The following is a 23,714-nucleotide window of genomic DNA, read 5'->3' on the forward strand; positions in this document are numbered from 1 at the left end:
AAACAATAACGCATGGACGATAAAATAACGAGTTGAAATTTGACAATCTATCTGGGGAAATGGGGGAGAAACACGTGGTCGAAGAACGAACGAACGAACGAACGAATAAGAATGAATAAACGAATGAGAACAGAGAAGGAAATGTTTTTTTTTTGGATTTTTTTGAGTTGTGATTTACACAAGGAAGAGGGCTATGGGGTGAAAAGATTGGGAAAACAGAGAACGAAAGTTATTGGATCACAAAAACACGGACCGCTGAGAGAAAAACAAAGCCTCAAGGTTGTACAGTGTTCACTGTACAACTACAAGGCCTCAAAACACGACCCGAATTAACACGATTTTCAATACAGGTATGAAAGATTTGCACCGAAAATCTTCGTCGGGAGACAATATATACACCATAAAATAAAGTTATAACGAAAATACAAATGGGAACAATTACTTAACTTCGATTTTGATGGATAGCATGGAGAGCTGAGAATAAACGAACCCTCGCCAGCAAGACCGGAAACGGAAGTGAGTAAGAATTGTAAAGCAATTCTTGCTCTTGTTTTCTGCGTGGCCATGTTGGAACTGGGTGTGGCCTCCAAGGCCTCCCATAGCCCACGCTGCGCGCCCCACAGCCCACGCTGCTCGCCCCACAGCCCACACTGCGCACCCCACAGCCCACGCTGCTCACCCCACAGCCCACGCTGCACGCCCCACAGCCCACGCTGCACGCCCCACAGCCCACGCTGCTCACCCCACAGCCCACGCTGCTCGCCCCACAGCCCACGCTGCGCGCCCCACATCCCACGCTGCTCGCCCCACAGACCACGCTGCTCGCCCCACAGCCCACACTATGTTTTCCGTTACCGATGTGACCGGAAGCCACACTGCTCATACATTAGAAATGTATAAAAGCCCTGCAGGTAGTTGAATTATATAGCTATCATTTCACGGAATCATCCATACAAGTCCCTGCCATACGAGGTCTGCTGTGGCGAAAACAACCCAGAGAAAACGTAAACGTTTAACGGCTGAATGGAAACTGAAGATTTATCTGTTTGCAGAAGAGCACGGCAACAGAGAGGATGGTCGTGTATTTCAAGTGGACGAAAAAGCTGTGCGAGAGCGGTAAAAACAGCAGCCAAAATTAAAATACATGGCAAAACCTGAACAAGCCATGAGGAGTGGACGTGCCAAGTGGCCAACAATGGAGGAAGATCTGAAGACTTGGGTTATATCACAGAGAAATGCGAGCCCTTCAGTATCCACGACCCTGATACACCTTCGAGCCCAACAAATGGCGAAGCAGATGGGTATCACTGACTTTACGGGAAGATCTTAATGGTGTTTCAAATTCATGAAACGAAACAGGTTGTAGAACCCAGCACAAGGTCAGCCAAAAATTGGACTTGGAAGCAAAACTTGAAAAGCTTTTCGGAGTTTGTTGAAATGCAGACTTGGGCATCTGTGTGCCATATTTCCTCGGTAAAATGGATGAGGTACCCATCAGTTTTGATTTGCAGCTCTCATGGACTTTGGAGATAATAAAAAACTTGGCGACCATCAGCGTCATAACTACTCATAAGTACGGGAGTCCGAGCTGCTTCAGCTGTTTCACAGCGATACAGAAGACGAGGACTTTGTGGGCTTTATAGAAGACGTTTTGCAGCTTTGGAATTACCGTAGATATACATGTGTGTGGTATGTAAAATATGCGAAAGACATCTAATTATCAATATTACAATTAAACTTGCAAAAAAATAACTGCCTCTTTTTGTTGCACTTTAATAATTCATGGTAACCTGACTTTGCCCTATAAGCCGCACAAGAGTGTACTCCGCAGCTGGAATTTTTGGCACCAATTTTACGTACAACCCACGGGTTATTTGCATGAAAATACAGCAATAGTAATCTTTTTTTTACCTTTTCCCTACGGAGTGGTTACCCATCACACCCCCCCCCCCCCCCTCTCCCAGACTAACCATCTATTTTTGCCTCTGGGGTATCTCCCTCATTGTACACCGCTCCTTTCCTATGCCATCTCCAGGCGCTACATGACGTCATTGCCGGGCACCGAAGGGGGCCTGGCAATGACGCGCGCTGAAAGGGGGTACTCAGTTCTCACTCCGGTTTCTTGTTTTCTTCTTCGTTGTACACCGCTCCTTTCCTATGCCATCTCCAGGCGCTGCATGACGTCATTGCCGGGCGCCGAAGGGGGCTCGGCAATGACGCACGCTGAAAGGGAGTACTCAGTTTTCACTCTGGTTGTTTTCTTGTTTGTTTGTTTTCTTGTTTGTTTGTTTGTTTTCTTGTTTGTTTGTTGTACACCGCTCCTTTCCTATGCCATCTCCAGGCATTGCAAATCGTCATTGCCGGGCACCAAAGGGGGCTCGGCAGTGACGCACGCTGAAAGAGAGTACTCAGTTTTCACTCTGGTTTCTTGTTTGTTTGTTGTACACCGCTCCTTTCCTATGCCATCTCCAGGCATTGCAAATCGTCATTGCCGGGCACCAAAGGGGGCTCGGCAGTGACGCACACTGAAAGAGAGTACTCAGTTTTCACTCTGGTTTCTTGTTTGTTTTCTTGTTTTCTTTCTTGTTTGTTTGTTTTCTTTCTTGGTTGTCCGGGCGATATCTCAGCCATCCTTTGAGCTAGGAAGCTGAAATTTCAGCACAATAGTGAGCAAGTCCTTTGTCAAAAACGGTATTTTTTTTTTTTGATTAATCAATAAATTGAGGAGTTATTTAATTATTAGCGATTAATTAAGTACTTATTTAATTAATCAAATTTCCTTTCTCTTCTGACCATTAACTCAGGCACCTTTTGAGTTAGGAAGCTGATATTTGGACATGCCAATGACCAGGTGATTTGGCTGCAAATGATATTTTTGATTTATTAATTAATCAATTAATCGATTAATTATTTAATTATTCGATTAATGACAAAAAAATTTTTTTTTTTTAAAGTTACAGATTCTGATGAAATAGTGGTAGTTTATGTGTTCTCTGACCAAATTGATTAATAATTTAATTTTTTTATGATTATTATTTATTTATATTCATTATTAATCATTTATTTATTTTCTTTCTCATTTGGCCAATATCTCAGGCACCTTTTGAGCTGGGAAGCTAATATTTGGACATGAGTGACCAAGTGATGTGGCTATCAAGGATATTTTTGATTTATTGATTAATCATTTCATCTATTAATTATTTATTGATTAATCGATTAATTATTTATTGAGTAATCAATGAATTTTTTATAAATGACTTATTTAATTAAATTTCTAAAAGATACATCTTCGGATGAAGCACCAGTGGTTTAGTTATGCGATTAGCCAATTGATTATGAAAATATTTTGTGATAATCTTTTATTGATTTTAATTATACAATTAATCAATCAATTAGTGTACACCTCTCCCTCCCAATGCAGCCTCAATGAGCTGCACTGCGGTATTGCCGGGCGCCAGAGGCGCCCCGGCAATGCCGCGCTGCAGCATATTTAATTATTTGGCATGGGGCGGTGTACTTTGAATGTATGTGTACTTGTTTGTTTTCTTTCTTGGTTGTCCGGACGATATCTCAGCCATCCTTTGAGCTAGGAAGCTGAAATTTCGGCACAGTAGTGAGCAAGTCCTTTGTCAAATACGGTATTTTTTGTTTTTTGAATAATCAATTAATTGAGGAGTTATTTAATTATTAGCGTTTAATTAAGTACTTATTTAATTAATTAAATTTCATTTCTCTTCTGACCATTATTAACTCAGGCACCTTTTCAGTTAGGAAGCTGATATTTGGACATGCCAATGACCAGGTGATTTGGCTGCAAAGGATATTTTTGATTTATTAATTAATCAATTAATCGATTAATTATTTAATTATTCGATTAATGACAAAAAAATTTTTTTTTTTTAAGTTACAGATTCTGATGAAATAGTGGTAGTTTATGTGTTCTCTGACCAAATTGATTAATAATTTAATTTTTTTATGATTATTATTTATTTATTTTCATTATTAATCATTTATTTATTTTCTTTCTCATTTGGCTAATATCTCAGGCACCTTTTGAGCTGGGAAGCTAATATTTGGACATGAGTGACCAAGTGATGTGGCTATCAAGGATATTTTTGATTTATTGATTAATCATTTCATCTATTAAGTATTTATTGATTAATCGATTAATTATTTATTGAGTAATCAATTAATTATTAATTTTTTTATAAATGACTTATTTAATTAAATTTCTAAAAGATACATCTTCGGATGAAGCACTACTGGTTTAGTTATGCGATTAGCCAATTGATTATGAAAATATTTTGTGATAATCTTTTATTGATTTTAATTATACAATTAATCAATCAATTAGTGTACACCTCTCCCTCCCAATGCAGCCTCAATGAGCTGCACTGCGGTATTGCCGGGCGCCGGAGGCGCCCCGGCAATGCCGCGCTGCAGCATATTTAATTATTTGGCATGGGGCGGTGTACTTTGAATGTATGTGTACTTGTTTTCTTGTTTGTTGTACACCGCTCCTTTCCTATGCCATCTCCAGGCATTGCAAATCGTCATTGCCGGGCACCAAAGGGGGCTCGGCAGTGACGCACGCTGAAAGAGAGTACTCAGTTTTCACTCTGGTTTCTTGTTTGTTGTACACCGCTCCTTTCCTATGCCATCTCCAGGCATTGCAAATCGTCATTGCTGGGCACCGAAGGGGGCTCGGCAGTGACGCACGCTGAAAGAGAGTACTCAGTTTTCACTCTGGTTTCTTGTTTGTTTTCTTGCTTTCTTTCTTGTTTTCTTTCTTGTTTGTTTGTTTTCTTTCTTGGTTGTCCGGGCGATATCTCAGCCATCCTTTGAGCTAGGAAGCTGAAATTTCGGCACAGTAGTGAGCAAGTCCTTTGTCAAATACGGTATTTTTTGTTTTTTGAATAATCAATTAATTGAGGAGTTATTTAATTATTAGCGTTTAATTAAGTACTTATTTAATTAATTAAATTTCATTTCTCTTCTGACCATTATTAACTCAGGCACCTTTTGAGTTAGGAAGCTGATATTTGGACATGCCAATGACCAGGTGATTTGGCTGCAAAGGATATTTTTGATTTATTAATTAATCAATTAATCGATTAATTATTTAATTATTCGATTAATGACAAAAAAATTTTTTTTTTTTAAGTTACAGATTCTGATGAAATAGTGGTAGTTTATGTGTTCTCTGACCAAATTGATTAATAATTTAATTTTTTTATGATTATTATTTATTTATTTTCATTATTAATCATTTATTTATTTTCTTTCTCATTTGGCCAATATCTCAGGCACCTTTTGAGCTGGGAAGCTAATATTTGGACATGAGTGACCAAGTGATGTGGCTATCAAGGATATTTTTGATTTATTGATTAATCATTTCATCTATTAAGTATTTATTGATTAATCGATTAATTATTTATTGAGTAATCAATTAATTATTTAATTTTTTATAAATGACTTATTTAATTAAATTTCTAAAAGATACATCTTCGGATGAAGCACTAGTGGTTTAGTTATGCGATTAGCCAATTGATTATGAAAATATTTTGTGATAATCTTTTATTGATTTTAATTATACAATTAATCAATCAATTAGTGTACACCTCTCCCTCCCAATGCAGCCTCAATGAGCTGCACTGCGGTATTGCCGGGCGCCGGAGGCGCCCCGGCAATGCCGCGCTGCAGCATATTTAATTATTTGGCATGGGGCGGTGTACTTTGAATGTATGTGTACTTGTTTGTTTTCTTTCTTGTTTGTTTTCTTTCTTGGTTGTCCGGACGATATCTCAGCCATCCTTTGAGCTAGGAAGCTGAAATTTCGGCACAGTCGTGAGCAAGTCCTTTGTCAAATACGGTATTTTTTGTTTTTTGAATAATCAATTAATTGAGGAGTTATTTAATTATTAGCGTTTAATTAAGTACTTATTTAATTAATTAAATTTCATTTCTCTTCTGACCATTATTAACTCAGGCACCTTTTGAGTTAGGAAGCTGATATTTGGACATGCCAATGACCAGGTGATTTGGCTGCAAAGGATATTTTTGATTTATTAATTAATCAATTAATCGATTAATTATTTAATTATTCGATTAATGACCCAAAAAAATTTTTTTTTTAAGTTACAGATTCTGATGAAATAGTGGTAGTTTATGTGTTCTCTGACCAAATTGATTAATAATTTAATTTTTTTATGATTATTATTTATTTATTTTCATTATTAATCATTTATTTATTTTCTTTCTCATTTGGCCAATATCTCAGGCACCTTTTGAGCTGGGAAGCTAATATTTGGACATAAGTGACCAAGTGATGTGGCTATCAAGGATATTTTTGATTTATTGATTAATCATTTCATCTATTAATTATTTATTGATTAATCGATTAATTATTTATTGAGTAATCAATTAATTATTTAATTTTTTATAAATGACTTATTTAATTAAATTTCTAAAAGATACATCTTCGGATGAAGCACTAGTGGTTTAGTTATGCGATTAGCCAATTGATTATGAAAATATTTTGTGATAATCTTTTATTGATTTTAATTATACAATTAATCAATCAATTAGTGTACACCTCTCCCTCCCAATGCAGCCTTAATGAGCTGCACTGCGGTATTGCCGGGCGCCGGAGGCGCCCCGGCAATGCCGCGCTGCAGCATATTTAATTATTTGGCATGGGGCGGTGTACTTTGAATGTATGTGTACTTGTTTGTTTTCTTGTTTGTTTGTTTGTCTGTCCGGGCGATATCTCAGCCATCCTTTGAGCTCGGAAGCTGAAATTTCGGCACAATAGTGAGCAAGTGCTTTGGCAAAAACGGTATTTTTTGTTTTTTGATTAATCAATTAATTGATTCGTTACTTAATTATAATTATCGATTCATTAAGTACTTACACATTTTCTTTCTCTTCTGGGCATTATCTCAGGCACCTTTTGAGTTAGGAAGCTGATATTTGGACATGACAATGACCAAGTGATTTGGCTGTAAAGGCTATTTTTGATTTATTGATTAATCAATTGATCGATTAATTATTTAATTATTCGATTAATCATTAATGACTTAATTAATTACTTTTTTGAATGTTACAGATTCGGATGAAACTGTGGTGGTTGAGGTATCTGTTAGCCAATTGATTAATTATTTTATGATTTTATGATTATTATTTATTTATTTTCATTATTTTTCAGTTATTTATTTTCTTTCTCATCTGGGCAATATCTCAGGCACCTTTTGTTATGTTATGTTATTTATTTATTTGGCATGTGGGCGGTGTACTTTGAATGTATCTGTATTTGTTTTCCATTCGTTCATCCAAATGTTTGTTCCGAGTCCACCTGTTTCTCTTTCCCGCTGTCGATATGATCAACCTCTCCCACCTCTGTCCTTCTTCCCTTCCAGTAGTTGAGACTTTGTCTCAAAATTCTTTAAAACCTGTAATAACACAGCAATAATTACCCATTTCACCAAAAAATCCTCATCAGCAATGAGCGTTGATTCAACAACTCGCATTGAGTGGTATAAACACAAACTTTGGGGGGTATGGGGGTGGTTTATGAAAATAAATCAAAAATATAAAGTGAATGGATGATTTTTTAAAGTTCACATTTGCATTCACACAGAAACAATCTTTCATAATATGAGCTGCACTTAAGATGATGTCACTTGCACTTTAAGTTAATGAATTATGGAACAGCTTATTTGCTTGCTGGAACACCAGTAGTTTAAAGAATCTCTTGTTGTTATGGTTGCAATTCTTAAACTTTTAGAGCATCTTGTAAAACTATGTTTCCTTTTTATGTCTTCCAGACCATACGCTCTCCACATCCATCAGCACACAGTCGCCACATGCAGCTATGAGCTCACCCCCTCCCCTGTCCTTGGGAGTTCGCACGACCATGCCTTCGATGCCTTCGATGCCTTCCTCTCTCAATGGGCTTCCCTCTCCATACTCGGTCATCAGCTCATCAGGACTGGCATCCCCAGCACTTCCTGCTACACCTCAAGGACCCGGCCTTGCCTATGGGGCACTTGGAAATTCACAGGTTGGTTCCGACTTTCTGTGTCAGAACATGACTTTGCATTGGGTTTGTCTTGGCCTCAAGCTAATGCAGTCCGATAAGGAACTCTGTGGTGCCAGTATTCAGTGTTTTTACCATAAATGGGCTGCCATTATCGAATCAAAGTTGTATAAAATATGGTATAATGTGCTAATTTGTTTAAAAAAGAATTGCTAAACAAAGGATTTGACATGAACTTCCATGGTGTATGCTTGTACAAATGTCAAATATCAGTCTTGTCGACACACTCTAGAGTCTCAAAGGATCGTCAAACGAACATACCAATCTATGTTCCTCATTGGCCACTGGAAGAGGTTCAGTCTGTTGAACTTGAGTCTTCACCATCAGCCATGACTTCTCCTCGACCGACCATATAACAAACCTGGCTTCCCAATCCAAAGCCAGCTGTAGAGTGGGCATCCTCTATCATTCCAAATCATTCCTTGGGAAATCAGAGCTGCTAATAGCCTATAAGGCCTTTATCCATTGTTCATTGGAATGCTGCTCTCCCCTATGGGCTGGTGCCCCAGCATCACATCTGTGTCTCTCCTGGATTTGATGCAATCTAAAGCTCCAAACATTATGGGCATCTCTCACAATGAAGCCGAAGCACAAGGCCTGTTAGTGCCACATCACAGACAAGTTGGTGACTTTTTATACAAAGTCTAGGCTTATGGAAGAGCTGGGCCACAGAACAGATCAGGACACAACATAACAAAAGGAACAGCAAGAGAAGGGAAACGCCAATACCAGGGCGGAGAGAGACGGTAGACGGAGACGGACAAACAAGGGATGCAGGTAACGATGAGGGGTAGGAGAGAATGGATGGGATGGATAAGATGGATACATGAGCAAAAGTTTGAGAGGGTGGAGGTGGTTTGACGGATGTTGAAATGATCATAGCTTTGGATGGGGGTGATCTGAGATGGTGGTGAACAGGTGTCTTGAAGACCCGGAGAGAAGAATTGGATCAAAGAGTGAGGAAGGCTGTTCCATAGGCGGGAAAAGGAAGGAATAATGAGTAAATTAATGAATGGAATGAATGTGATTTTAACCACGTTTTCTCTGCTTAGTCCTCTGACCATGCGCAGCACCTCCAAAACACACGTTCTTCCTGTAACCCCCTCCAGGTTAACACAAAATCCAGGTTCATCTACCTCAACTCTTTTGTTCTGCTTTTCTCTCATTTGTGGAACTGCCTTCCTGAACTGCTTCGTTTGTGGACTGTTCCATCACACTCTTCCCTTCAGGGGTTCAAGCCAGTGATGCACAACTGTCTCATGCCTACCCCTGATCTTTCTGACCCCACTTAACCCTACCTAACCTAATCCTCTTGTATGTTACTGTGTTTCCACCCCTCCTTTCTTGATCTCTCTATTTTGCTTGTTATGTTCAATTGTGGCCCCACCTTCAGAACATTGCCATTTTACCCTGTGTTTCCTCGCTCTTCCATGAGCCTTAATTATGTATGCAAAAACAAGTGCACATGTTTTTGCAGCTTCACATAAGTCAAGCAGTCATGAATCCTGTGAGCAGTTCTGATGATGTGAAACCACCCCTTGGTCTCAATGGAGTAGGGAAGTCGCCAACAACTGGACACCCCCAACCTTTGCTGTCTAAGCACATCTGCGCCATCTGCGGCGACCGCTCCTCTGGTCAGTTCAGGCGACCTTGGCACTGCCATGCGGTGTCCTATCTCTTTGCACTAATAATAGCACCTTGCGGTTATTGGGGGGATCATTAGTGAGCTTATTAACGTGCCCTACATTCTCCGTTTGTTTTGTAGGAAAGCATTACGGTGTGCACAGTTGTGAAGGCTGTAAAGGGTTCTTCAAGCGCACAGTTCGGAAGGACCTCACGTACACGTGTCGTGACACGCGTGACTGCCTCATTGACAAGCGCCAACGTAACCGTTGCCAGTACTGCCGTTACCAGAAGTGCCTGGCGATGGGGATGAAGCGGGAAGGCAAGATGTCGTCTAATCACTGCCGTGGCTTTTTTTGTGAATTTTTTTCCTGTTCTGCAGTTTACACACTTGTCCACTGACTCCCGCTTGATCACATGTGTATGTATGTTTGTCCTGGGACTTTCCTCCCACATCCCAAGCCTGTACCCACGTAGCTGATACATGTATCTGTCCCTATTTTGCTGACCCTTAGCCTTATTGCATGTGTGCACAGCTGTGCAAGAAGAGCGACAACGCTGCAAAGAGAAAGAAGAAGGAGAGGTAGAGTCCAGCGGTGGTAGTGAGGACATGCCAGTAGATAAGGTCCTTGAAGCAGAGCTTGCTGTAGAGCCCAAAACTGAAACATATGTTGAAGTGGGCATCTCGTCCGCTGGATCCTCAGTACGTAGCATTGCTTTATTTACCTTACATTTTCAATTCAACTTCTCACTTTACTTTCTATTTTGTGACTCGTACAAATATATCAATCTTCGTATATCGGATCCCACTTCTCCCCACAGCCCAATGATCCAGTCACCAATATCTGCCAGGCAGCCGATAAGCAACTGTTCACACTTGTCGAATGGGCCAAAAGGATCCCACACTTCTCAGAGCTCCCGTTGGACGACCAGGTCATACTACTTCGAGCCGGTACGTTGCTTTGGTTACCTTGATCTCCGTCATAGTGCAGTGAGGGGATGCAGCGTTGCCCCTCGTGGCCGTGACGTGCTGTTTGACGTGGTGCAATTCTGTTTCCATGGGGTGTGGAGCTAGGCTGGAATGAGCTGTTGATCGCATCATTCTCTCATCGTTCCATCGCCGTCAAGGATGGAATCTTGCTTTCCACGGGCTTGCACGTGCATCGCAGTAGCGCTCACAGTGCAGGTGTTGGTTCCATATTTGACAGGTTTGTCCTGCTTCATCGCATGGTACGGCACTGTTACATTTTGTTTTCATTTAAGATTTCTGCAATAGCTTTCCTCCTATATAAATTCTCTTGAGATATACAAGTTCTTCCCTTGATTGGATTTGAATTAAATGTTTATTGCGATGTGGGATAGGAGACCAAATTTCCAGTCTGGGAAATGAGTTTTTCACTTTAATTGTAACTAGCAGATGGACATACCCGTTAACGATGGGTTGGGGGGAGGGGGTGGATAAGCTTTTTCTAGAGGGTATATTGTGTACTTTACCGTTACCATTCTCCAAGTAGGCTTACAATGGAAATATATAAATGTGTTTGTTTGATCACACGAGAGTTGGGGTGGGCGTTTCTCGTCATAGCGGCCAATTTTTGTTAGCACGGGAGCCACGTGAAAATTAGCTATATAGTTTAAAGTTTTGCAGGAATTTGCATTTGTCACACTTCAGTGGAGGGATAGAAACATGAATTTATTGAAGAACAGAGAAGTAAACGCTGAATGCAGAGTGTTTAACAAGGAGTGGACTTCAAAATGCTTTTTTTGAACTTTGACTTTAACGGACAATCTGGTAAACATAAACTCACCAGGCACCTCTGTGTTATCATGCGAAAATGTTTCAACGCATTAAACTTTAATGGCACGAATGTTCACACATTATGAATTCGAAAATTATTGCCCATCCCTGCTCTTGAGCAACAGATTGAGACTGAGGATTGTTAGGACTGAAGGAATGACCAGCATATAATAATTTCAAGATCGATCGAATGATGGCACACAGTGTGGGCTGTGGGGCGCACAGTGTGGGCTGTGGGTTGAGCAGTGTGGGTTGTAGGGCACGCATTGTGGGCTGTGGGGCGCACAGTGTGGACTGTGGGGCATGCAGTGTGGGCTGTGGGGCACGCAGTGTGGGCTGTGGGGCACGCAGTGTGGGCTGTGGAGCATGCAGTGTGGGCTGTGGGGTGCACAGTGTGGGCTGTGGGGCACGCAGTGTGGGCTGTGGGGCACGCAGTGTGGGCTGTGGAGCATGCAGTGTGGGCTGTGGGGCGCACAGTGTGGACTGTGGGGCATGCAGTGTTGGCTGTGGGGCACGCAGTGTGGGCTGTGGAGCACGCAGTGTGGGCTGTGAGGTGCACAGTGTGGGCTGTGGGGCATGCAGTGTGGGCTGTGGGGCATGCATTGTGGGCTGTGGGGCATGCAGTGTGGGCTGTGGGGCACGCAGTATTGGCTGTGGGGCATGCATTGTGGGCTGTGGGGCATGCAGTGTGGGCTGTGGGGCACGCAGTGTGGGCTGTGAGGTGCACAGTGTGGGCTGTGGGGCATGCAGTGTGGGCTGTTGGGCATGCATTGTGGGCTGTGGGGCGCGCAGTGTGGGCTGTGGGGCGCGTAATGTGGGCTGTGGGGCGTGCAGTGTGGGCTGTGGGGCGCGCAGTGTGGGCTGTGGGGCACGCAGTGTGGGCTGTGGGGCGCGCAGTGTGGGCTGTGGGGTGCGCAGTGTGGGCTGTGGGGCGCGCAGTGTGGACTGTGGGGCGCGCAGTGTGGGCTGTGCGGCGCACAGTGTGGGCTGTGGGGCGCGCAGTGTGGGCTGTGCGGCGCACAGTGTGGGCTGTGGGGCACGCAATGTGGGCTGTGGGGTGCGCAGTGTGGGCTGTGGGGAACGCAGTGTGGGCTGTGAGGTGCGCAGTGTGGGCTGTGGGGCACGCAGTGTGGGCTGTGGGGCACGTAGAGTGGGCTGTGGGGCACGCAGTGTGGGCTGTTGGGCGGGCAGTGTGGGCCATGGGAAATGCGGTGTGGGCCGTGGAGCATGCCGTCGGAGTGGGTGCGGTGTACGATGGGTACAGTCAGGAAAGGGTTAACTTTATAGCGAGTTGACATTCTCTGTAAAGTGTGTTCCTCTTATGGATCCCAAATTCTGTCAAATGAATACAGACATTGAGATTTGCTTGTGTCATTGAGTATAGGGAAATGAATCGTTTGAAAAAGTAATTTATAAACTTTGAAAGTAAGACGCAAATTACTTCTTTAGGTGAGACAGAAAGGACATGGTACTGAGATGGAAGAGAATAAAGAATGAGCAAAGGAAGGAGTAACAATCAGAATGAGTTTTTGTGTAATTTTTTTAATTTGCTATTTGAGAAGAAAATGGAGAAGTATAATAGAACAGAAGTGTGAGAAGAGGACACCGAGGAGAGAAGAGAGATCACATGTCAGGCCGAAGGCAAACAGCAATGCTGTCTAGCTGAGGCCAAGATAAACACAATCTCGAATTTGCCACGACAGGACAAAGTACATACAGATAAGAGACAGAAAAGGATTCGTAAGACTTAACATGGATGGACAGGACAGATCCGTTCCGGAATTCTTAGCTTTTGAAGTGATCTTCACGAAGCAGGAAAATCCCATCTCAACATACACAATGTATTAACCGAATAGTTTATCATGAATGTTAATTTTGAGATTGCATACTCTTGAAAGACAGGTTCATTCACTGTTCGGTATCGAATCCATTTCATTTAATCTGCACATTCCTTGTCTTGTACTCGGCTAACCCCTGCTCTGGCAGGGAAAATGGCCTTAAAATGCCTGTTGTGTTTGTTGTAATTCCTTGTCTTGTACTTCCTTTGGTTTGTCATGGAGAAAGGTAAAAGCAGGGAGGGTAATGCCACCCACCGTTTGTATTTATGTAATATGTATATGCCCCATTTCCTTTGGTGCTGGAACTTGCCGCAAAGAAGCTTCCGGTTCATCAGATCATTCTCTGCCACGTACACCTAACCACCTACTTGTATATTGTTGGTACACGCCATTTTATACAGTGACATTAAGTTGTGTGGTTTTACCTGAAAGTCCAAATAATTTATTTCCAGGGTTCTAACGGAGCTGGTGTCCAAGATGCGTGACATGCAGATGGACAAAACTGAACTGGGCTGCCTCCGCGCCATTGTCCTCTTCAACCCCGGTGGGAAACCATATGACGTCACAACTCGTTTTGCCTTTCGACTGCAATCACGATGTCTGCTTGCATTCGTTTCTTCACAGGGAATGTCTAATATGCCTCCCCATGGAATGGATTGTCTTTAACCCAAAAGAATCCAAAGATTATATTTTTACCTCGTCATGGTACATCCTCATGCAAACACAGCCAGGAAAAAGTTTAACAGGAAGCGACGGTGATGTGATTTGTGACATACATAAATGGGAACCTCGGAGAGAATGTGGGTGAAATACATGGAAGATGGTAGTTATCCAGTGTGACGTGGTTGTGAGCTTGCGGCACAGTAAATGTGGGAATGGAAACTGCGCACCTGCAAAACCACCTTGGTGTGCATGGACTCCGGCCGACTTGTCCATTGCGGCCCAAACTCGTACGACCCGCCACGGATTTGCATGCGGCAGTAAGCAAAGCAGATACCAACCCAAAAGGGAAAAAGTCCCTCCTCAACCAGGCTACACACACACCTAACCATATGGGCTCCCAAACAACTCGTCATCGGGAGGCCCAACTGCCCCACACCCCCAACACCTCCTGAAGCATGGTGAGGCATTGCTGCCCCACAATTTGCTTCTCTACCCTGAGTCATCACACAACACCAACTTGCACTGCTCATATTAAAGGAGTGCAGTGGGTGGGGGATCGCTTGTGGATCGGCGATATGCATGGTAGCTTCGTGTAGGTTAGTTGGGCCCTTCCAGTCTGTCCTGAGACAGCTGCCATGCCACAAACTTCATACATTGCACACCTCAAACATAGATTGCTACAGAATTGTGCGGCACACCTTCCCAAATCTTTTCATTTTACCTTCTCACATTCACACTGGTGTCGGCTGTGCTATTCCACAAGGCAGTGTGTAGGTTCCTATCACATCCAAACACTCACGAGTTTTTCTGAAATATGGGACCAACTTCAAGCATCATTTTCTTATTGATTGAAACAAATTTCTAAGTTTATACGATTCATCTGGTTTAATATTATGTTCCTGATTTGTACTTTGTGAAGGCAAATTTGAGCTCAATGTGGGTAGACTTTCCCTTCAGCTTTATTGATTATACTTTAGTCCAGTTTTGACCAACAAATGCCTTGTGTGTCCAGATGCCAAAGGCTTATCCAACTCTGGTGAAGTGGAGGCCCTCAGGGAGAAGGTGTATGCTTCGCTAGAGGCATATTGCAAACAGAAATACCCAGAACAACCTGGCAGGTGATGGATCCCATCCCTCACTTCTTCCCTCCTGCTCTTAATCACAAACCTCCTTTCCACTCTTAGTCACATGTCTACTCCTTCCCTCTCTTCCTCCTTCACTCCATCCCTCCAGCTCTTTTTCACTCATTCCATCCCTACGGCTCTTTGTCCCTCACTCCATCCCTCTGGCTCTTCGTCCCTCGCTATATCCCTGCTGACTCTTCGTCCCTCGCTATATCCCTCTGGCTCTTCGTCCCTCACTCCATCCCTCTGGCTCTTCGTCCCTCACTCCATCCCTCTGGCTCTTCGTCCCTCGCTATATCCCTCTGGCTCTTCGTCCCTCGCTATATCCCTCTGGCTCTTCGTCCCTCGCTATATCCCTCTGGCTCTTCGTCCCTCGCTATATCCCTCTGGCTCTTCGTCCCTCGCTATATCCCTCTGGCTCTTCGTCCCTCGCTATATCCCTCTGGCTCTTCGTCCCTCGCTATATCCCTCTGGCTCTTCGTCCCTCGCTATATCCCTCTGGCTCTTCGTCCCTCGCTATATCCCTCTGGCTCTTCTTCCTTCGCTTCATTTCTCTGGCTATTCATCCCCAGCTCCATCCCTCACACTCTTATGTTCCTCGCTCCATCCCTCACACTCTTTGTCCCATGCTCATAAGACATAAGCAGAGGGAGTAAGATGTGTGTTCAGTCTAGGATGCGAGATTGTACCTTTTGCCCATACAAACTGCAGAGCACCCAGCAAAGTAATTTGACAGGAAAACCAAAATTCCAAACATGCATCCAATACAGGACGACACATCGGCCTAAATCCATACATTGTCGCTCCCTGAAGCTCACTCACTGAAGCACAGTGTCGCTATTATTCGCTGAGACGTTCTACGATCTTACCATGCACTGGAACCCAGGCAGCCAACAAAATCCTATGGTGTTGCTGTGCAAAAGGCAGAAAAAAGGAATTTTGAAGGATGTAATTGGTGAGAAAACAGTACGAGTCACAATAACGCAAATAAAAGTCTCGCGGGACAACCAGAAATTAGGTCAGGATATAAATTGCATGCAGTACACAAATTTGCTCAACAAAGATTGTGAGCCCAGTTTCCCTCTCGTGCCTGCAACAACTAACACAAAGGTGCCTCGGTGGCCATTGGCTTTTCTTCTTGACTGAATCCTTCCTGTTTATTACCTCCGCCACCAAAGGTGGATGGAGGTTATGTTTTCACCCGTCTGTTTGTCTGTCCGTTTGTTTGTTTGTGAAAAAAATATCTCAAAGAGTTGTGGACAGATTCGGATGAAATTTGGCAGAGATGTAGCGTATGTGACGAGGACGAAATGATTCGATTTTGGTGAAGATCCGGATTCGGATCCGGCTAATATAATTTTTTAAGTGATTCTTCACCATTTGGAGATAGCGCCAAAAACGATACCTAGCAGGATATCTCAAAAAGTTGTGGACGGATTTGGACGAAACTTGGTGGACCGGTTGGGTGTCTGACAAGGACGATTCGATTCGATTTTGGTGAAGATCTGAAAAGTTATGGATGGATTTGGATGAAACTTAGTGGTCCGGTTGGGTGTCTGACAAGGACGATTCGATTCGATTTTGGTGAAGATCTGAAAAGTTATGGATGGATTTGGACGGAACTTAGTGGTCCGGTTGGGTGTCTGACAAGGACGATTCGATTCGATTTTGGTGAAGATCTGAATATGGATTCGGATATGAAGTGATTCTTCACTATTGAGAGATTGGGCCAAAAACGATACATAGCAGGATATCTCAAAAAGTTATGGACGGATTTGGATGAAACCTGGGGGAGAGGTTGGGTGTGTGACCAGGAAGAATCGATTCAATTTTGGTGAAGATTCGGATCCGGCTAGTAAAAATTTTTAAGTGATTCTTCACCATTGACTGATTATGGCCAAAAACGATATAAAGCAGGATATCTCAAAAAATTGTGGACAGAGGATTTCGATTAAATGTGATTCTGTATTGTGATGTTCTGGTCTACTCTGGGATACAAAACGTAAACTGTTTACCTGGCGGAGTTCTGCTCTCTACTGAGTACCGTTCTAGTAAGCATTGCGTCACCTCGCAAATCTGGAATGGCCGTTTCTACATGGTGCTGCATACGCGTGCAGTGTACTGAACATGGACTCTGTGCCAGACGTAAGTAAGTGATACCGCTTGTTTGATTGCCGCATACCTATTGTTAGCGCAGCATCCTCGCCGCCAATCCCCAGATTTAAATTTGGCAGGAGAGCGTTTTCTAAAACGGTGTTGGAGCAAAAGTATTGCAACTCGTGGTGCGATCCAACCAAAGTTGACGCTCTTCCACATGTGCTTCAATGTTGTCCTTTCTGGGATGTTCGAAGTTGGATGTTTCTTCCACAACGTTGTCGAAAGAGAGCAAGAGTTGGATTTCCCACTTGAGAGTAAGAAGTATCAAGTCTGACCCAAAAGGAAACGATTATATGCAATTTTCTTCAAGGTTGTAGGCAAGTCTGCCGCTCTTCTCCCCTCACTGCTTCCTTCCTGCTCTTCTCCCCTCACTACATCCTTCCTGCTCTTCTCCCCTCACTACATCCTTCCTGCTCTTCTCCCCTCACTGCTTCCTTCCTGCTCTTCTCCCCTCACTGCTTCCTTCCTGCTCTGCTCCCCTCACTACATCATACCTGCTCTTCTGCCCTCACAGCTTCCTTCCTGATCTTCTCCCCTCACTGCATCCTTCCTGCTCTTCTCCCCTCACTACATCCTTCCTGCTCTTCTCCCCTCACTACATCCTTCCTGCTCTTCTCCCCTCACTACATCCTTCCTGCTCTTCTCCCCTCACTACATCCTTCCTGCTCTTCTCCCCTCACTACATCCTTCCTGCTCTTCTCCCCTCACTGCATCCTTCCTGCTCTTCTCCCCTCACTACATCCTTCCTGCTCTTCTCCCCTCACTACATCCTTCCTGCTCTTCTCTCCTCACTGCATCCTACCTGCTCTTCTCCCCTCACTGCATCCTTCTTGCTCTTCTCTCCTCACTGCATCCTACCTGCTCTTCTCCCCTCACTGCATCCTTCTTGCTCTTCTGTCTTCACTTCGTCCTTCCTGCTCTTCACCTTTTGCTCCATCCTCCCATTATGTGTAATGGTAAAGTGGTATCATGTTCTCATTACATGTTTTGGCACATGCATGTGCCATGCTGTGTGTGCCGTGGGTGAAAGGGTGGGAGCGGGTGCTGTGGAATTGTGAATACACTTGCTCTGTTGACTCAGTCACTCCTTGGTTCCTCATGCAGATTTGCCAAGCTGCTATTGCGGTTACCTGCTCTGCGGTCCATTGGCCTGAAATGCCTGGAACACCTGTTTTTCTTCAAGCTAATTGGGGACACACCAATCGACACTTTCCTCATGGAGATGTTAGAAGCTCCGAACCAGCTTACCTGAACCATCCACGTGGACATGTTGAAACGCAAACCAGTAACCATTGCTGGCTCACGTTTTCTTCCAATTGTTTTCCTCCTTTTACCATGCCTACAGACCCACCTGTAACCACATGGATTGATGGAGCTTTTGGTGACTTCTTTGCACATTGCTAGAAGAATGGGCCTCCCAAGCCCTCTGAAGCCCCTTATGATGGAAAGTTGGGGGGGAGAGGGATATGGTTTTGGGGGTGGGAGGGGCATGATGTGGGGAAAATGTGGAAGGGGATGGGGCAAGGGAGGCTGTGGGGTGGAGGGTGGGTGGGCGGTGGGGGATGATTTAAAGCCATTTGATATGGTGCACACGCTAAAAAGTATTTTTGTATAAATTGTAATTATCGATGCTTTTATGTCTCGGCTCAGGCTGTATGTGCTAGCGCTTTATGCTTTTGGAAAACGAGTGCTCGCGATGGAGCCTTCTCCTTCTTAACGATTCACAACTCTTCTTCTCCTTCTCATTCTGCTTCTTTTCCCAGTTCTCCTCTTCCTCCTTCTGCTTTTCTCCATCCTTTCCGATGTAAACGTCCAGTGTACAGTGTAGTGCACGAAACAGGAAAAGATCAGCCATAACCCCCGTAGTCCAGGCATCAGACAGATCATCTTTCTGCATCACCACACTCAGGTCTGCCATAGTACGTGTGCAGCTTTTTAATGGGATTTTCTGCTTCTTCTTTTTTTTTTTTGCTGCTATCTTCATCTATAGGTTAAGCACGGCTTTCCAACCTGACAAACCCTTAGTATTGTTTTCCTTATTCGACGGTGCCAAAGAAGTACGCTTTAGAGCATAGGTTCCCAAACTGTGGTGTGCAAGCTGCCAGTGACATGCCAAAGCAGTTTGCATGTGTTCATTTGTTTTTGGGAATCTGTGCATGCATTCTTCCTTGTACCTCTTTATTATGAGGAGCGTTCAAAAAATTCTAGGAATGGGATACTCAAAATAGCCCAAGACATGCAAACTTTGGCATAAAATATTTTTCAACATAGTGTCCCTTGACTTCAATGTACCTGCTCCATTCCTTCAAACTGCCTATGCCAATAAAACAGAAGTTTCAGATTGCTCCTTCAGCCACGTCTCAGTTGCTTTGGTAAATCCGTCGTCTCCCGCGACCATGCATTGAAAAACATGAAAACGGATCACTGGAGCCAGGCCCGAGCTGTATGGTGGGTTCATTTGGTCGACGTACCAATCACGGGTGGCGGTCTATGCAACATGGCCCTTGTGCACAGGCGCACACCTTTGGTCAACACCCTTTCGCGTTTCTTCTTGATGGCCTGCTGCAAATTTTGCACGAGGCTGGCATATTCCTTTGTGATTTTGGTTTTGTTAGGCATATAGTCAATTACCCGGCTTCCCTTGGCATCCCCGAAATTTGAGGCCATAATCTTGCTGGCTAGGGGTTAGTTGTGAACCATCTTTGGTGGCAGTGATCCCTTGCAGGGATTCCAATTTGGATTCAGCATCTCGGTGGTGAAGCCACATTTCGTCATCAGGATTGTTGGTCAGCTCGATATGTTTTGAACAGTTCGAGAAGCTCGCAATTATTCCAGCCGTTTTTGTCGAGCGTGAGTGTCTAGGTTTCAGGACATCCATCTTGCTGAGATATTGGTCTTTGTATGATGGTGGAAATGCCACATTGAGAAAATCCATGTTCTATGAATATTTTGGTGATCTCAATGTTGCAAGGCATGATGTAACTAAATATGACTAACAGTTTTTGGGTCTGTCACATCTGCTGGCCATCCTGACATGAGGTCATTCATCTTCAATGGACTTGGGTTCTCTCTGAAAGTAAGCAACCCATTTGTGGGGGCACACCTTTACCACAAGTGCTCACGCACAATACGGGGGCTCACCTTCACCATGCACAGCTATCATGCGTCCATGGATGCCTTTGGGGCTGGAACCGCTGGCTTGCATAAAAATCTGCTCAAAGCTCAATTTTAGTAAGATCCACAATTGTATTGCACAGCAAACTTCGAGATCATACTCTAAACAACAAACGTAAAATTAATATAAATATAATGGTGTGTATCAGGCACACCTGTTCGTTTATAATGAGCAAACAAGTGTGGCTGTTGGAGTGAAATGAGTAACCAGTTCCTAGAACATTTTGAACGCCCTTGAAGCACCATGTAGCGACCGTCGTATAATATCGGATGTGCAAAACCCGTTTTGATTTGTGATGGCTTTTGCCCCGTGTTACGACAAGTGTGTGCACTGATTTTACCGGTTAATAATTTTGAATCCTCTCTTGGATATCTCTACTGGAATTCCATAATTTTGAAATCTCAACTGGATAGGTGGCTGACTTTGGGTTCCTTGAAGAGAAAAACGTACTTGGATGGAACTAGGGCCTGCTCATCATTTAGACCTCGATAAAGCTGTGGATTTACTGGACCCTAGTACTCACGTCGTCAGAAGAAATAAAAACCATGATGCTTCCGGCAGCTCTGATAAGCTTCCTGTTACAACAATAGGTGGTCTTGAGAGATTATAAGAATGTGATCCCCGGCTATTTAGTAATTTGATTTATTTGGGAGTCGTGAAGAAGGTGAAACAGTCCATCATTGCACATTTTGCTCTGAACTCTTCTCCAATCATTCTGTGAAACCTCTTCCACATCCAAACACAAAGCACAGCTCTTTGAAAGAGGAGCCTTTGGATTCTGTTGAAAGAAAACCAAGGCGGTCCCAAGACTAAGAAAACAATACCCATTCAGCGGTGTCAATGATGAGGCTTTCGAAGTCCGACAAAGCCCGCTTAATGATTGCCCAAACTGGGAACACGTACAATAGGTGAGACCCATCAGGTGCATCGAGACCGATTCATGGAGATGAAGCTGGAGAACGGCTCGACCTTATTCCTTTATCCGGTGACGCATGATCAAGATGAGATGAAAGTAAAGGAAAAGCTCATCGAGAGCGTCAAGGACTGCCAGTTATTTTCTGAGAAGCGTGCAGTTGCAACTGATTTGGCCGAACCTTTTGCACTTCTTTGAAACCTGTGTGACAAGGAGGAGTTATTGTTTTTTTGAAATTCAATCAAGTTGTACAATTGCAGGAAAGGCATTCGACAAACCAGACGATGTCATAACACCAGCAGCGCGTGCTCGTTCGTAGGGACTCGAACCTTCACTGCCATGTCCACTAGTGTTCTGACAAAAGTTTGAGAAGTTGCACCTGGTGTCTGGAAGGAAACGTTTTTATTTATATTTTAATCGCCCAATGTTAAGGTCGTTTTGGATTCGGTTGTGAAGGTTGTGAATGCAATTGAAGTGCAATTGGCGAGTTGCCGTTTGTCTTCGCTGCAATGCTAATGAAGAAACTGCATCTCCATGCAGAAACGAGATTGCTTTCTCATGGAATTGTTGATCCCCTCTCATGTTTGAAGTCCATTGTGAGGTCCAAGTTCAGTTTCTTGTTTCATCAATAGGCCATGGTTATCAAGTTTTGCCTATTTAGAGGCTGATATTCATGCATCTCAATGAGCCTAATGCCTGTAGTGTACCAGGACTCAAACTGCTTTTGAAGTTTCTGACAAAGCAAAGGTATTGCTTTAGCAAAGGTACTTGAAACTCCAGAGCTGAATGAGGATGTTAAAGAATGGCTGTGACTGATCTGTTTCGGTGAATATTTTCCCAAAGACCGGAGAATCGTTTTCGTTTGCAGGGAACACCGTGTTAGACGACTCCTTGGTGTGCAAAGGGAAGAGAAGATTAGACGAGGAGGATTTCCACAGGTTTTCCACAGGGCATTGACATTTCTGATGCTGTTCCACACACCATACCTGTGGATTTTCCACCATGATTGCCACAATTCAAACAAGGCAAAGGATGAAGATCAACCTCGAGGCAGGCGAGCTGAAATCGACCAATACATTTCCTGGTGTCCAGGAAGTTTATAATTTTTGTATTGTTCATTTTAATATATTGTGGAGTGAGTGAGCAAAGTTTGGGAACCGCTGCTTTAAAGCGTCGTTGGGCGTCCATCAGTTATTGAGCATGGAGGTTTAAAAAGGAACCCATTTTCAGATACTTTTCGTTGGGCGTCCATCAGTTATTGAGCATGGAGGTTTAAAAAGGAACCCATTTTCAGATACTGTTTGTTGGGCGTCCATCAGTTATTGAGCATGGAGGTTTAAAAAGGAACCCATTTTCAGATACTGTTCGTTGGGCGTCCATCAGTTATTGAGCATGGAGTTTTAAAAAAGGAACCCATTTTCAGATACTGTTCGTTGGGCGTCCATCAGTTATTGAGCATGAAGGTTTAAAAAGGAACCCATTTTCAGATACTGTTCGTTGGGCGTCCATCAGTTATTGAGCATGAAGGTTTAAAAAGGAACCCATTTTCAGATACTGTTTATTATTTTTTAAATACATGGTCTTGGCTTGTGGAAGAGCTAGGGCACTCATGGACAAATCAGGACACAACATAACAAAGGGAACAGCAGGAGTCAAGGGAAACGCCAATAGCAGGGTGGAGGGAGAAGGTGGATGGAAACGGACAAAAATGGGATGCAGGTAGCGATGAGGGATAGGGGAGAACGCAAGGGGTGGACAAGATGGATACATATGCAAAATCCTCTCATTTGGTGTTTTTTGGCATCGTGGAAGCACGTCGGTCTTCGTCCTTCCATCATTTGGTGCGAAAACATCCTGGAGATTCCTGGCTGCTGCTAGCTTTGTAATGCTATGTTTTTCTTTCGTTCATTGTTTTAGTGTTTTAAATTTGCCAGTTTTAAAAGCTGGGATCCCACCATGATTGTAATCGACTTCCACTGTTCATTTCTCAGTGTGCCCTTCTCTTCCCCTCCACACCCCTCAGTTGCCACTTGTACGAAATGCAATAAAGTTAGAGCCCTCAGTTTGATCTCATCAATCATCGGCATAAGGGTAGGTTCCGGAGCATGGGATGTTACTTGCAGGATGAGAGGAGTTGCATTTTGGAAAACGGTCAAACGTTCTACTTGTTTCAAAAGAACATTTTGATTTTTTAAATATTAAATCTGACAAATGTGTTGTCATTGAGATAAAGAAAGGATGTTTTACCACCTGGAATTTGGTGTCATCTGTGAATCCAGCTCAGATACCAGGATGCTTTCGACAGCTCAAGTTCCAATCATTGTT

General features: G+C 43.4%; 1 protein-coding gene across 20 annotated transcripts in view; it reads left to right on the forward strand.

The window, feature by feature from the left end:
• LOC137423483 (retinoic acid receptor RXR-alpha-B) overlaps window positions 1-23,451 on the forward strand; it is a 105,987-nt gene extending 82,536 nt beyond the window's left edge. For 8 of the 20 annotated variants that reach the window (XM_068110700.2, XM_068110703.2, XM_068110702.2 and 5 more), the window contains 9 exons: window positions 7,827-8,062; window positions 9,576-9,732; window positions 9,864-10,079; window positions 10,237-10,424; window positions 10,544-10,673; window positions 10,797-10,929; window positions 13,810-13,901; window positions 15,033-15,138; window positions 18,406-23,451. In XM_068110700.2, coding sequence (XP_067966801.1) covers window positions 7,874-8,062; window positions 9,576-9,732; window positions 9,864-10,079; window positions 10,237-10,424; window positions 10,544-10,673; window positions 10,797-10,929; window positions 13,810-13,901; window positions 15,033-15,138; window positions 18,406-18,553 — 1,359 coding nt within the window. In that variant the 5' untranslated portion in view covers window positions 7,827-7,873 and the 3' untranslated portion in view covers window positions 18,554-23,451. Of the gene's footprint in view, window positions 1-7,826; window positions 8,063-9,575; window positions 9,733-9,863; window positions 10,080-10,236; window positions 10,425-10,543; window positions 10,674-10,796; window positions 10,930-13,809; window positions 13,902-15,032; window positions 15,139-18,405 lie in introns of those variants that run through there. The other 12 variants (XM_068110699.2, XM_078774132.1, XM_078774131.1 and 9 more) reach the window with 5 other exon arrangements.
• The last annotated feature ends 263 nt before the right edge of the window (window positions 23,452-23,714 follow it).

Source organism: Myxine glutinosa, chromosome 3 (genome assembly GCF_964187855.1).
Source record: "Myxine glutinosa chromosome 3, kmMyxGlut1.1, whole genome shotgun sequence".
In the NCBI taxonomy this organism is placed as follows: domain Eukaryota; kingdom Metazoa; phylum Chordata; class Myxini; order Myxiniformes; family Myxinidae; genus Myxine; species Myxine glutinosa.